Here is a 14,693-nt window from a genome sequence, read left to right on the forward strand (position 1 = left end):
TTCCCTAATTGAAATAAATTAATACAATAAAACAATATTGCTGTGTGGTTGAAGTATTATTTAGGGTGTGGTACGTTCTGAACTTGCCTAGAGACTTTGTTGCAAACTTCCCAGCTTCCCTGAAGGAATAAGAGGTGGAAGGGTCACATAAACCTCCAAAACAATTTAAACACCTTGAAGTGGTCTGGGCTGTGAAACTCAGATACAAACCAGGCCAGGCCTGTGATTGTACAGCACAGTCTTATCTTCACTAAAGCAGCTTTCACTTGCACACCCTTAGCTTTTCATTGTAAATATATCAAAAATGACTAATATCATGAAGTTGATTACCTGAAACATAATGTCAAGTATTTTTCAAGGATATTGTGTAGAGCAGTGTCCACCCAGTAGTGCTGTCCTTGAAAATATACTTGGACACAAAACTAGAAACACCTGTCATCACACTGTCAATATGGGTGTCGGGTCACTAGGGGCAAGTGAGACAGCCCTTATGTGACAATTCTGCAAATGCTTACAGTTTTCTTACTTTTAAAAATGTTTAGACATTTGCAGTGTAGTCCTGATAGGCATTGATAGACACTTGCCTACTATCACCTCCTTCGTCTTAGTTTGTCAGACCTGATGTCTCAGTCACTGACTAAAACCGAATTGCAAAATGGAGATGCAGCTTAAAAATACATGTCAGATTCATTTGCATAAAAAAAAATCGGTCAGGATCGGCCATTGACTCAAAAGTGGGTGCTGCAGTCGGCTCACTACTCTAGTCTATATTAGTACGAAAGGTCATGCCTGCATCCTTGTGTTCGCTAAATCTCCACCTGCAATAAACAGTGGCTTCGTCAACGCTTTAAAATTTAAACGCATTTGCACTCAGCACTCACTTGTTTTGTACCTTCTAGCGTCCCGTCCTCAGGCCCTGACACGTGACGCTGCGAAGCTATAAATAGAAGTTGAACGGCACTGTGCTCAATAGTCATTGCTGGCAGTTTCAGAGAGAAGGAAGGAAATGGCGTCGACTATCCGGTGAGTACATTTCAACATAAGTGTGTTGTATTTAACGTACTCCAGTGTGTATTATAATTAACACGAAAAGCAGAGCGGCTAGAGTAAATACGCGACGGACTGTAATGATAATGTTTTGGGATAACTTAGTGAAATGTTTTGCGCTGTCACTGCCAGGGATAACCATTGCCAACACTACTGGGGAGACGGTACCATCGTAGCCGGTGAATTATGTCATTGTTTCTGAAAACACAGAAACTTGCTTGTATTGTATTTTACTTGTTGATTCCCCTTAAAAACACAAAACGAGCGATTATTAGTAGCCTGTTTTTTAAGTTAAATGGAAGAAAAAAAACGTAAATCAGACCTTTTTTTTAAAAACCCGATTCGTTGGTTTGTCAAAAACCGGTTTCTAAGTATTCTCATTTTGTTTTTTAAAAACCTTTCTTTTGTTGTTTTCTCTTTCATTTTGCTGTCACTAAGCGTCACGGTAGTTTCAGTAGCATGACGCATCATACGCCGTTATAACTTCCTTTTTCTAAGGAAATCAAAACTTTAAAACGAATCTAAATCATATGGATATGATAATGAAAACAGACACGTGTACATGATATGTACTAGTATTAATGATCAGATATATTGTGGTCATTGACGAAAAAGTTAATAAAATATCAAGTCCCTTACACAAATGGACCTTTGGTTTTTGCCACATCATAAGTGCTTACATTTTATTTGTTTTTGTATGGAAGAATAATTCGATCATATATATATATATATATATATATATATATATATATGTATATATATATATATATATATATATATGTGTGTGTATATATATATATATATATATATATATATATATATATATATATATATAATCACCTTTCTTTATCATTCTGTTTAAAAATAAATAACGGAAGTGATTTATATTGGCATACTATAGCACTTTTCTTTGTGGTGATTTAGGCAGTGTTCGAGGTGAAGATATGTACCTGAACTCCCTTACTACTTTCTTGTATATTCCCGTGCAGATATTATTCTTATGCATTGTGCTACATCAATCCACTCCTTACAGGTACTAGTATTTTATGACCTCACCACGTTATTTATATAGCACAGTAATTTGTTAGTGTTGTTGACATGTGTGGCTGCAAGTACGTTCGGTGGCCACCAGACTTTTGCAATTTTGCTATGGAGCCTAATTAGTCACTGGCACATATGAGCCTCTCCCAAACAGTAAGTACATGGTGTTTGTTTTTGTGTAGAACCGGTAATACAATACACCTTAACGATATGATTGTTTACATTTAAATACTCCGGGTATGATGACTCTGACGTCCAGGACCTTTCCGCAAACCCTCATCCTCCACTGGGAAAACGACTTTAAACAACTTCACACTGTTGTGAAGGAGATGCGGCTTTCTCTTTTCTTTTTGTACTGAGAAACTAACTGTACAGGTTGTTTCTTTGATAAATAATGTGTACTCTAGAGCGCACAAAAACAACATTAATGAAGATTTTTTTTTTTAATGGCCCTACAATGTGGAACTGTAAAGCTTTGAGTGTACCTCAACAATCTCTAGGATTTGTGTTTTTATATATATATTTTTTTTCTTAGTGGTGATGCTCTAGCCCTTCCCAAAGTGCAATGTCCAAACCATCCAGAAGCACTTTTGGTTGAAGACTACCGAGCTGGAGATATGATCTGCCCAGAATGTGGACTGGTTGTTGGTATGTTTTGTCTAGTAATTAATGCACTTTTGTTAAGACAAGTGTGATATATTTTGGGGTTTACAACACAAATCTTTTTTTTTTTGTACATATTTGATGCATTCCTCTACCCATCTGAAAACTTAAACTGTATAAGTAATATGCTTATTTTTCTTTTTTTTGCCATCCTTAGCAAGAAGGTAGGATATAGTAAATGCCCTAAAAAAAAAAAAGGGTATTGTTAGGGCTAAAATTAAAGAAGTAGATGTACTTATTTAACTAAAATAGAATTTGCCCTATAACAATTTGTTTTTTTTAAATGGAATCACATGCTCAATGTTTTTTATTTGTGGGGGGGGGGGGGGGGGGGGAATGTGTTAATTATATTTAGGGATTATGGTTTTTCAGTTTTAACTGATAAAACACCACAATACAAAAAAAATGAAAGCGGTGGATAGCCCAAAAAAAAAAAACACCGGAAAAACTGTGGACATGGTTAATCCATTCAAGTTGACTTTACCCTTTTTCCATTAAAAAATAAAACCTACTTCAAAAATAATAATAAATAATAAATACATTTCCGGGCTCCCGAGTGACGCATCCAGTAAAGGCGCTCCACGTGGAGTGCAGGATGCACCCTGTAGTCTGGATTCGCGAGTTCGAATCCAGGTTATTCCTTTGCCGACCGAGGACGGGAGCTCCCAGGGGGCGGCGCACAATTGGCCAAGCGCCGCCCGGGGGGAGGGAGGGTTAGGTCGGCCAGGGTGTCCTTGGCTCACTGCGCACCAGCGACCTTTGTAGTCTGGCCTGGCGCCTGTGGGCTTGCCTGTAAGCTGCCCGAGAGCTGCGTTGTCCTCCGACGCTGTAGCTCTTGGGTGGCTGCATGGTGAGTCCGCAGTGTGAAAAAAAGCGGGCGGCTGACGGCACGCGCTTCGGAGGACAGCGTGTGTTCGTCTTTGCCCTCCCGAGTCAGCACAGGGGTGGTAGCGGTGAGCTGAGCATAATAAAATAATTGCCGATTCCAAATTGGGAGAAAATAATAAAAATAATTAGCAATGACTAAGTTTTAAAAATAAATAAATAATTTCCCAGTGCTGCTGGGCAATATCCCGCCTTCCTGACTTAAATCTATCATTGATTCGTTCTGAATACTTTAAACCCGCCCACATTTGAGTGACAGCACATTCCTACATTTCTTTTGGAGAATCCGCTTGTAAGATTTGAAACGAGATTACAATCAGGATGGAGGCTTGTTGGCGGGATTTAAAACAGAATTGTGGTGAAATGTTAAAAAAAATGCCTACGCACAAAAACCCCAGAAGAAGTTGCCCATGACCATAGGGATTTCGTTGTGGAAGACAGCAAAGGAAAGAAAGTACAACTTAAGTGTGCAAGTACTGTCGAGTTACTACTATACATATTTTGACAAAGTAATCAAAAACACTAATTTCATACCGTATATCAAAAATGAAAGCCCAGAAAAAAATGAAAATAGCTAAAAATAAGCACCGAAAAATACAATGAATAAAACCTGAAAAACAGAAGCCCTAATTATATTCTATTGATGTCTTGGCATTACATAACACATCTCAACACCTTTATGCAAAGGAATACAAAAAGGATTACACTTGAATGTGTAGGTGTTTAATATTCTCATAATAATAAAAAGGTAATCTTCTGAAACGGTGTCATATTGTCACATTCACAAGCTGTAACATCTGGAACCCTGTTTTAAATCACACACAAAAAAACACAATTTGGCAGTGGGATTGCTGGACAACTTTGGAGACTCGGAGGCAAAGGATTTACTGGGCCTGGATATTGAACTGCTCCTTCAATCCCTGGAGAGGGCTCACTCTCCAAGGTAGAGTTTAGCGAGGCATTCTGTGGTGCAGTGGGGAAGCTCATGTTTCAGTTGCTTACTGTATGCATTCTCTGCTCTATGGATAAATGGAGGGCTTCTGCTCCAGATAAATATATAATTAAAATCATTCTTAGCACTTCATATGGAAGAAGGCTGGAGCTGCATCTTGCAGTCTGGTGACAGTTTATCAAACTGTGATGACACTAAAACATTCTCTTTCGTGTTTCAGGTTTTTGTTCAGTTTCTTGGCATATAAAAACACTTTTTTTGTAGATAATCTGTAAAACTTAAATCCTGGCACTAGATGGCAGCACAATGGTACTGTAAAACACTGCTGATCAAGTGTTATGAAGGTTAACAAGCACTGGAGGCAGAAATGCTCAGCTGCTGTGTATGTGCTGTGACAAGTTTCAAATGCAAAGTTTTTAATTCCCATGTGAATTACGTTTTGCACTTCAGCGGGTTGTTTTGTATTAACATTTATTGCTAAGCAGAATATAAATGTTAAGTAACTGGTTGCATAGTCCTTGATTAGCCTGATCTTGGACTAATGTTACCTTGGTAAGGTAGTTCAAGGTTATTTCTAATCTGGGTCTGTAAAACCAACTGTTTGTAAGGCAAACTAAACACACATGTACTTCTCCATCTGCTTAAGTTGGTAACAAAAGTACTTTTTAAAATGGTTATATGTATATACATTGGTATACACATGACATGAATATAAACCCATTCATTATTCTTAGGCTCTGTTAATTTATTAAGTTGTTTATTCAGAATTTCTCTCTCCTGTCCCCCTCCCCCTAATTACAAATGTTTGCAGGACTGAGCTGTTTGCTGCAGCAGCAAAGTTATTTCTACATTGTTTACAAAGAGCAAGACAATAAATAAGAGCAGCTAAACACATTGCACAAGGCAGATAATAAACAGTAAACTGTGTACTATTAATGCTGTCTGAGTAGAAAACATTTGATCTTGCATGTTAATAGGTCCTATGTTGTATTTTAAGTTTATGTACTGTATACTGCAGATTGGTTGTTGCACATTTCTAGGATACCTCCAATGTCAACAAAAGAAACAACTTTTCTTTCTTTTTAATATCTTTAAGCATTGACAAATATGGAGTTAATTATAGTAAGTAGATGCCTGGACTTCAGCCTGAAAACAGCTTTTTTTTTTTCACATGGAAATGAGTCATAGTTTAAAAATAGAGAATTGCAGCCCACTGGCTCTTGAATAAAAATGAGATATTACATCATACCCCCCCCCCCCCCCCCCCCCCCCAATATGCTGGGAGCAGTGCATTCCATTGAGGGCTGAGTAATCGTTTACACAATTTTGTTCATGCTTTAGTATCGGCTGAACAAAATAGCCTAGAGAACAAGTTGTTTTTTTCCATTTAGTTTCTTTTATGGATATAGATTGATTCTCAAATATTTTTTTAGCAAAAAAAACAATGGCACTAAGTTTTTAAAAGTGGGGACACTGCAGATGCCTCTGCATTCTTCCATTTTGCCTGACCAGATCTACTTGCATCCAACCAGGTGACAGAGTTATTGATGTTGGATCAGAGTGGAGAACATTTAGCAACGACAAAGCAGCAAAAGATCCGTCTCGAGTTGGTGATGCCCAAAACCCACTTTTAAATGGAGGAGATTTGAGTACAATGATCAGCAAGGTATGTTTTTATGTTGAGTTTTGCAACATAATCCACCAAGGAGTAACCATTAAAACCCCCCTCTGGTTTATGTAGATTGACCATGTGTTATGTTCCAATATATTGCCACTGTATAATTGTATTAAGTCACATTTGCTGCATTCTCTACAAAATATTTTACCGTTACGGTACATTCCACTTGTTTGCCAGTTGTGCCGTGCTTTCATACGTGTACTCAAACCACAAGTCATGTGACTTAAAATTTTACAGTGCAGTTGCTTTTTTTTGTCCAATAACCTCTATTGACAGACAATGCAAAATGGTGCTTCATTCTTGTGATACAAAATGAGCATGCTCAAATGTCTGGGGCACATCTCCGCTTTTGTTGGGTTTGGCACAAAACGTTCAGATTAGCTAGGAGTTACGTTAAGTTTTCTTAATGTATTTCAATGTATTAAAGTTGACTCTGCAACTATGGATACATCGCTTGCTTAAGCAGTGCATGTGAATTGTCTTATTTGTAAGCTCTCCATAATAAAATTTTACAGCCTATACTGGAACATACTTCAATAAATAAATATGTTGCTGTTCGATTTATTTTTTTAAAATGTTTTAGGGAACAGGTTCAGCAAGTTTTGATGAGTTTGGCAACTCAAAGTACCAGAACCGCAGAACTATGAGCAGCTCCGACAGAGCGATGTTAAACGCATTTAAGGAAATCACCAACATGTCGGACAGAATAAACCTCCCCAGAAATATCATAGTAAGTGCATTGCATCCTGTACCTAAGTTGTGGTGTTGGCTGGTTTGTTTAGCATAATGTAACAAACACATGCATTTAATACTAATTAAATGGCCTGAAGTTAATTTAAATGTTGCTTTTTCACTTGTAGGATCGGACAAATAACTTATTTAAGCAAGTGTACGAGCAGAAGAGCCTGAAGGGAAGAAGTAATGATGCAATTGCTTCTGCTTGCCTTTATATTGCCTGTAGACAAGAGGGTGTTCCACGGACATTTAAAGGTATGTAGTGGAATTAAATTAGAGTATACGCTTTATAAATGTGTTGTATTATAATGTTTAGATACAGTTTAGTATATATTAAGAGGACTGCTTTCCGTGAGCGCTGCAATGTCATCACAGAATTTATGGAAAACTTTGTAATGCAGTATTTTAAAGACAGAGTTTTTGCCAAAAATAACTAAGTTCATTGGAAACTTTGAGTTGCCAATGAACAGTTGCTAAACACAAACTGGAATTGCTTCAATTAGATGATCACAAGAACAGATGTAGTACCACTTTAACATTTCATTAGGTCAGATTTCTTGTAGAAAGTGTTAAACTGATTTTACCTTTACCCCCCCACTTTTTGCTCTCCAGAAATTTGTGCAGTCTCCAGAATTTCTAAAAAAGAAATTGGCCGATGTTTCAAGCTGATCCTGAAGGCACTTGAGACGAGCGTGGACTTGATAACAACTGGAGACTTCATGTCCAGATTCTGCTCCAACCTGGGGTTGCCCAAGCAAGTGCAAATGGCTGCTACCTATATTGCAAGAAAGGCTGTTGAGCTCGACCTGGTACCTGGCAGGAGCCCTATCTCTGTTGCAGCGGCAGCCATCTACATGGCATCACAGGCCTCTGCAGAGAAGAAGACTCAGAAAGGTAAATTGTAATTTGATGTAGTCTAACACACATTGTTTTTTTTTTTACCAATTGAATACACACTGTTTCCTTGTTACAAATCTGTAAGACAAGAGCCCCATAAATGTGAAACGAGGACAACAGCAAGATTGTAATGCACTGGCTGAGCACAAGAACATTGGAACAAGAACATTTTAAATAAGAATGGAGTATCAGTCTGATGCTTTTATGCTTTGATAACTTTTGTTTATCTCCAAAACTATTTTTATCTGTGATAGTTTGGCCACATTTTTTAAAGATGCTCTTTTCATTAGCAAAAGTAAATTAAACTTTTATTGAGACCAAAATTATAGATTTTTTTCTTTTTCAGAAATCGGAGACATTGCAGGTGTTGCTGACGTCACAATCAGGCAGTCATACAGACTCATCTATCCTCGAGCTGCAGATCTCTTTCCACCAGACTTTAAATTTGACACCCCTGTAGATAAACTTCCCCAGCTGTAAATTGCTATATGTAATGTTGAAGTTAAAGTTGTTTTTCTTTTTTTGGTAAACTTTGACTTTCATAGACATTTAAAAAATATTATTTGAGCCTTCTATTGCGAGAGAGTGAAACTTTGTTAAGAACTGCAAGAATAAAATGAGTACAGGACACATTCCAATGCTTAAAAAAAGCAGACTGTTTGTATATATAATAATGCAAAGGGAAGAAATGTATTTATGAAGCTGGTTGCAGAAAGAGATTTCATACTGTATTTACACTTTTGTAGAAGCAAGTTCTATTTTGTCAGTTGTATGCAAAATATTTAGTAAATTAAAAACAAATGAAACAAACAAAAAAACAAAGTCATTCTTGGTATGCCCAGGTCTGCTGACCTTTTTTTACATTTTAGAAATTCTATATTCCTTAGATTGTATTTAGAATTGACATCAGCTCTCACTTTGGATACACTGTTATTGTAGTCTTGAGATTTAAAATGGTGTCTGAGCTCTACAAAGGCAGGACAGGTCTGCAGGTCACTGATATCCCAGAAGTGGTGAAGTGTCTTTGATGCAGTGGAGTAACAGTCCAAGAACGCATAGTTTGTCCAAGGAGGACCCTGGAAAGTAATGCGTGTGTGGAGACCAGTCAGTAATCTAAGCTTAGGGGAACTGCTCGCAGGATGGATCTCTTGTGCAAGTCTGCATCACCAGCACTGTTCCACAAGGCGTCACTGAGCCCTGCAGGAGAGCAGTGGCTTTTTGTACATGAGGTGGTACTGCAACTGATCATTATTCATCTGTGCCAATTGAAGGGATTACATTGTGCAAATGGGAGTAATTTGCTGTAATGACCCACAAAAAGGGTTTGATTACTGACTGGTCTTTTAGTTTTTGCTGTTTCACAATTCTGAGACTGAAGTTGAGTTGGCAGTGATTTGCTTGCTGAAAAATTGTCAATATCAACAGCCCTGCTTTCTTCATGGTGCTGCAATCGGATACACTAAACCATCATATTGAAATCTAAACTAGCACGTTTACTGTCTATTAATGTATACATAAGGTTGTATACTCAATTCTAAGCAGGTTACCTGTGCAGAATTTAATGAAGTCAGTGCTCTGGGTTTACGATAACCTTTAACGGTTTGTTCTGCATATAATCTAAAAAGATTTTCAATAATGAGACCTGTATCAAGTCTGTGGTGTTTGATATCAGTGTAATGCTTTTATAAAGGAAGCAGTTGATAATCTTGTGAGTTTACACAATTTGAAGTCTGTTTGTTGGATCTCCCAGGATTTTGTACATTGTACACTTGATGTGAAAACTTTATTTGTTTATTTATTTTTAAGAAGGGCTTGCTGTATTTCCAGCAAGAGATTGTAAATACATTTGCAGTCATAATTGCATGCTAATTTACAAATAAAAATTCAGCTGTATTTTGTGTTTGAAGCACATCAGTGGGGAGAAAAACAAATGACCTAACACTAAAGCAAAGGTTAAGTAAGTACTGAAGAGCTGGCCAGATCAAAAGTAGTGTTAAATAATTTAGCTTGCACATGCCAGGCATCACTTCTGACTAAATTCGAACTAGCAGCTATAATGATACACCTCTATGCTTTTTATAGATGTAGTTTATAAATGTATCCAAATGATGTTTTCTGTTTTATATATTATTATGCACATCTTTAAGTCTATGCCTCTGGCTCCAAAACTCCCATATCTATCAATTTCCAGTGTAGCTAACATTGACTTTGCAAGGCTTACAACACCATGCTTCAAATGGAGGATTCCCTGGAAAACCCTCATCTACTGAACATTTGCATGTGTCATAAATAAGTGACACCTGACATCATAGCAGCAATTTGCATATTTTATTTTTATTGCTGAATGCATCTGAAAACCACTGCCCTATTACACTTTTTATACTCTGGAACACTCTAATCATTCAACAAGTTGCAGCCCTTGTTTTGTTCATTAATTTAGATATGAATTACTAATTTAGAAAATGTCACTTATTTACAGTTGATCTGTAGCAGATCTGGTCCTCTTAATACATTCCTCAAATAGCAAACGAAGCAGACTTTCTAAAGACCGACTAAAACCCTCATGGTCAGATCTGCGTCTTTTCAAATACTGTATCCCTGTGCTTCAGACACATTGTACACTGACTGCTTGCCATGCAGGGTAGCCTAAGTTGAACTACTAAGTATTTTGAAATGTGATATTCGTAAGGGAAGCTGGGAATAGAGAGACACAACAAACTGAGCAGTCTCAAATGTCTTATAAAATAAATAAAAATAAAAAAGGGGGTAATCTCCAAAGCTATATTACTCCTGCATTTCTTCATCTAAATAAATAGAGTAGCAGCTTGGATGTCATGTATTGGAAAGTTTGGCTATAGCAAGCAGATAGCAAAACTTACTTAACTGTTTCAGTTACAGAAAAAGCAAACAATACAAGGCTGTTCTATTACAAATATCTTTTAATTTGTGCATTCATGATATGCATAACGACTGCAAAACACTCATGATTTTCTTGGTCATAACCTTATCAGCACACATTTAACTTAAATGTAGTGTACCATTTTAAAGCATCACTTCTCACAAAAGTGCTCAAGCAGCCACTTTTAAAATGTATATAGAAAATGTATTTACAATCTATTATCTTTTTATAGGCTAAAAAGTTGATACATTTAAAACTACATAGATACAATTAGTGCTTTGAGCTCCTGTGTACATATACCCTGCCCCCTTTATACCCTTAGTGATTTATATTTAAAAATGATTTTCTGTACAACTTTAGTTACTGAGCCAAGGTTATTGTACTTTCTCAGTTTATAAACATATTATTCTTGTTTTACCGGTGCCACCAAATCAAAAACACTGGATCTGAAATCTAATAATCAGGCTGGATCTCAAAATTTACAATAGAAAATGTTTTGGTACTCAGCAATTTGAGATATGTGGCTTGAAATCAATTTATAATCAAACATAATCCCTTCAATATCTCCATTACCTCAGTCTTTTACAAACTGTTTGAGTGACAGGTCTACAGGTTGTAATAACCATTGTGTAAAATGTAATTACATGGAGATTATGCTGATCAAGTTATTAAAAAAAAAAAAAAAAAAAACCTGTCAAGCCCCAACCCGAGTAATACCTGAATAAAAGTGCAAACATTGAACCATGTTTTCAGCAGTATTGCTCTTTTAGACCAAGGAACTGTTCCAACATAAGTACATTACAGGACTGACTGGTGCCTTAAAATGTAAAAAAAAAAAAAAAAGCATGAGTTTTAAAAGAGAAATGTTTAGCATTTCAAGATACAGCCTGCTTTGGCATATTTAAGCCAAAATATACACTTTGCTTTGTGAAATATTATATATCTTTTTTAAATTAATTTTTTATTTTACATTCCATTTGAGAATTCAAAGTTTATTTTGACCTTGTAGCTATTAAATTCCTGATAAACTTAATGTAATCCTTCGGATGGCCACTAATTCAGAAAAAAAACTCTGTGAATGTAAACTAAAGTAAGAAGTTCCAAACTTACACATTACAGCTTGTATACATTGTCATACATCCCCTACAGGCTTTACAAAAATGGTTAACATCTACAGCAGATGGAAGATGCACTAAACCGATGTACTAAAAATACAGTATAAAACTATAATCTTGTATTTGTTCACTGATCTTGGTACATAACATGGAAGGACAATACAAATACAGGAGACTGTAGAAAAACTCCAAGTAGGACAAATGTGGGCCGTCATTTAAATCACACAAGACTTTTTTGTAATGTTCCTTTGTTCTTTTTAGAAGGTGTCACCTGGGCCCAATATACTATCAACTGTTTGGCAAGTGGCTTTGGTAGGTGTTCAGTACCTGTTTTTTGCTGCATGGAAGCCCACATATTGTCGTCTCAGAAAATTAAGGCATCTAGTTGTTAAACATAATAAATACAATAAAAATGTACAAGGCAAGGACCAAGATTAGTGTTCCAGATAAAATCAAGACAAAACAATTCTCATGATACTCAGTCTTTGAATAAAAAAATGCACATTTCTGGCTGAATAGAAGTTAAAAAAGTAGTCAAGACTGTCATTGCCTTATTACTTGGTGAGACCATGTCGCAATGTTGGTAATTCTAAAGCACCTGAAGTCTAATGTGGCACATTCTAAGATCATTACAATTTTACCTAAGCCCAAAATAGTTTATATATAAAAATAAAATAATAATAATAATTAAAAATCCAAACCTGGGGACAATGCATGTTTTTACAGTAATGATCCCAAAGTAAATCAAAAGGTGGATTTTGTGTTTCCCCAAACAGATATCCTTAATTAAAAAAAAAAAAAAAAAAAAAAGGATTCCCAGTGCTCAGACAAAACAAAACGTTCATTGGCCACTTCTTTTGACAGGTCTTATATATATGGGGGGGGGGGGGGGGATAATCTTCATTTGCTTTAAAAAGTCAAGGATCCTTAAATGACACTGTGCACAACTGGCTGGAAGAACCCCAGTTCTTCAGAAGAGGAGGTTGTGAGCTACAGTCAGCTATTGCGTTTCACAGTGTTGAAAGTCTGAGGTCTAACACCAGTCCGCTATATAATCAAAATCTTGGAACATTTCTTGCTCGCGCGCTGTAAGGACCCTGGGCTCCCGAGGTGGGGTCAGAATGGGCGCTTCCGAGGTGAATTCATCATCGAAGTTACTGACGTCCACACTGCCTTTAATTGTAGGTACAAATGGAGGCTTCACCTTCTTTGATAACAGACCATTCCAATCAACATTCTGTAAAACAGGGGTGGGGATTTAGATTTCATAATGTTAAGATTCATTCAAAAACACAACTACAGCTCAATTTGAAGTTCATACATACTCGGAAAAATGGGTGCTTTTTCACTTCTTCAGCATCCTTTTCCCCTGCTCCAAGACGTCTTTCTGGATTTCTCCTCAGCAACTGAAATACAGTAAGTTTCCCCTCTGCATTATCAACTGCATGATTAAGTTTGTGAAGTGTAAGGCACATTATGCACTGGTGTAGCCATCGGGTTCACTGCACAGTGAGCGATTTTACTCCAAACATACCCTTCTCATTATGGAGATGGCTTCAGTAGACAGGAATCTTGGGTAGCGGACTTCGTCATTAACGATACTGTCGAACACCTCCTCTTCATCATCACCTGGGAAAGGAGACTGCGCGGGAAATAAAGGCAGTTAAACACTCACTCACTCTGAATTAAAATTAACATTATAGCTGCACAGTATAGAACACAGTATATATTTAAGCCTCTTAACATCTCATTGTATGGGGCCCTATCAACAGATTAAGCCATCATAATTATTAGTATTTATCAGGACTGTATACAAGATTTACGCAATAAGTGGTCCAAGATTTTAAAAGGTGGTCTGACAAAACCTACTCCAGTTCTAAAATTACTGTCCAGCCCAGAGCTGATAAAGGAGCTTTAATTACTTTCCATATTAATAGCCCCAAGCCTGAGGAAAGGGGCCTCCCCGACATGCACCACATCTCTATCGAGTGCAAATCTCTTCCAGATATTCAGAGATAATCAAAATTACTTACTGGCTGACAGACAGAACTGACATTCAGACACAACCTTCTCATGTGGACAATAGTTTGAAATAACCTTCAGCATATGTCTGCTCGTCACATAATCATAACCAGAATTGTACCCAAGAGGTAAATCGTTATATTTACCAATACCCACCTCACCAACTAACATCTCAAAGATAAGTACACCAAGTCCCCACCAATCCACTGCCCGTGTGTAGGATGTTTCCGTTAATACTTCTGGAGCAAGAAACTCCGGAGTACCACAAAACGTACTTGTACGATCTCCAAATCCCATACCTGTAAAAGGATTGATTGTAATCTTAAAACTAGATAACAATAGCACAAATAAAACAGGTTTACATGATTTTGATCATCCATGTTCAGGTCTCCACATTTAAATTAATTCACCCCCCTCCCCACCCCAAATCATAAATGTTACCTTCTTTGCAAAGGCCGAAGTCGGCAATCTTTACATAGCCTTCAGTGTCAAGCAGCAGGTTATCCAGCTTTAAATCTCTAGAATAAATACATAAATAAATAAATAAATAAAAAGTATACTAGGCTTTACACAGACTGATAATTGAGTGAAATTAAATATACAATGTAAAAGCAGCAATAAATCTTTCAGCTTCTGAATGACACAGTGAATATGTAGAACTATACAGTACCGTTCACTTACATTTTATAATTTAAAACATCTGAATCCTTTCCCAGTTTAATTTGTATGACAAACAAGCAGTACATTTAAAAACCATAC

General features: G+C 36.8%; 2 protein-coding genes across 6 annotated transcripts in view; one reads left to right on the top strand and one right to left on the bottom strand.

The window, feature by feature from the left end:
• The first annotated feature begins 895 nt into the window (after nt 1-895).
• On the top strand, nt 896-12,802 carry LOC117417031 (transcription initiation factor IIB-like). The gene is made up of 7 exons (XM_034028686.3): nt 896-1,023; nt 2,624-2,736; nt 6,121-6,254; nt 6,850-6,996; nt 7,127-7,256; nt 7,614-7,895; nt 8,245-12,802. The coding sequence occupies exons 1-7, from the start codon at nt 1,007-1,009 to the stop codon at nt 8,376-8,378; spliced, it is 957 nt and encodes a 318-aa protein (XP_033884577.1). The 5' UTR covers nt 896-1,006; the 3' UTR covers nt 8,379-12,802.
• Nucleotides 10,820-14,693, bottom strand: part of LOC117417030 (serine/threonine-protein kinase N2-like) — a 32,888-nt gene continuing 29,014 nt past the window's right edge. For all 5 annotated transcript variants that reach the window (XM_059035059.1, XM_059035060.1, XM_034028685.3 and 2 more), the window contains 5 exons: nt 14,376-14,452; nt 14,091-14,233; nt 13,447-13,554; nt 13,238-13,318; nt 10,820-13,149 (listed from right to left, as the gene is read on the bottom strand). In XM_059035059.1, the coding sequence (XP_058891042.1) occupies nt 12,946-13,149; nt 13,238-13,318; nt 13,447-13,554; nt 14,091-14,233; nt 14,376-14,452 (613 nt within the window). In that variant the 3' untranslated portion in view covers nt 10,820-12,945. The remainder of the gene's footprint in view (nt 13,150-13,237; nt 13,319-13,446; nt 13,555-14,090; nt 14,234-14,375; nt 14,453-14,693) is intronic.

This window comes from Acipenser ruthenus, chromosome 12 (assembly GCF_902713425.1).
Source record: "Acipenser ruthenus chromosome 12, fAciRut3.2 maternal haplotype, whole genome shotgun sequence".
Classification (NCBI taxonomy): domain Eukaryota; kingdom Metazoa; phylum Chordata; class Actinopteri; order Acipenseriformes; family Acipenseridae; genus Acipenser; species Acipenser ruthenus.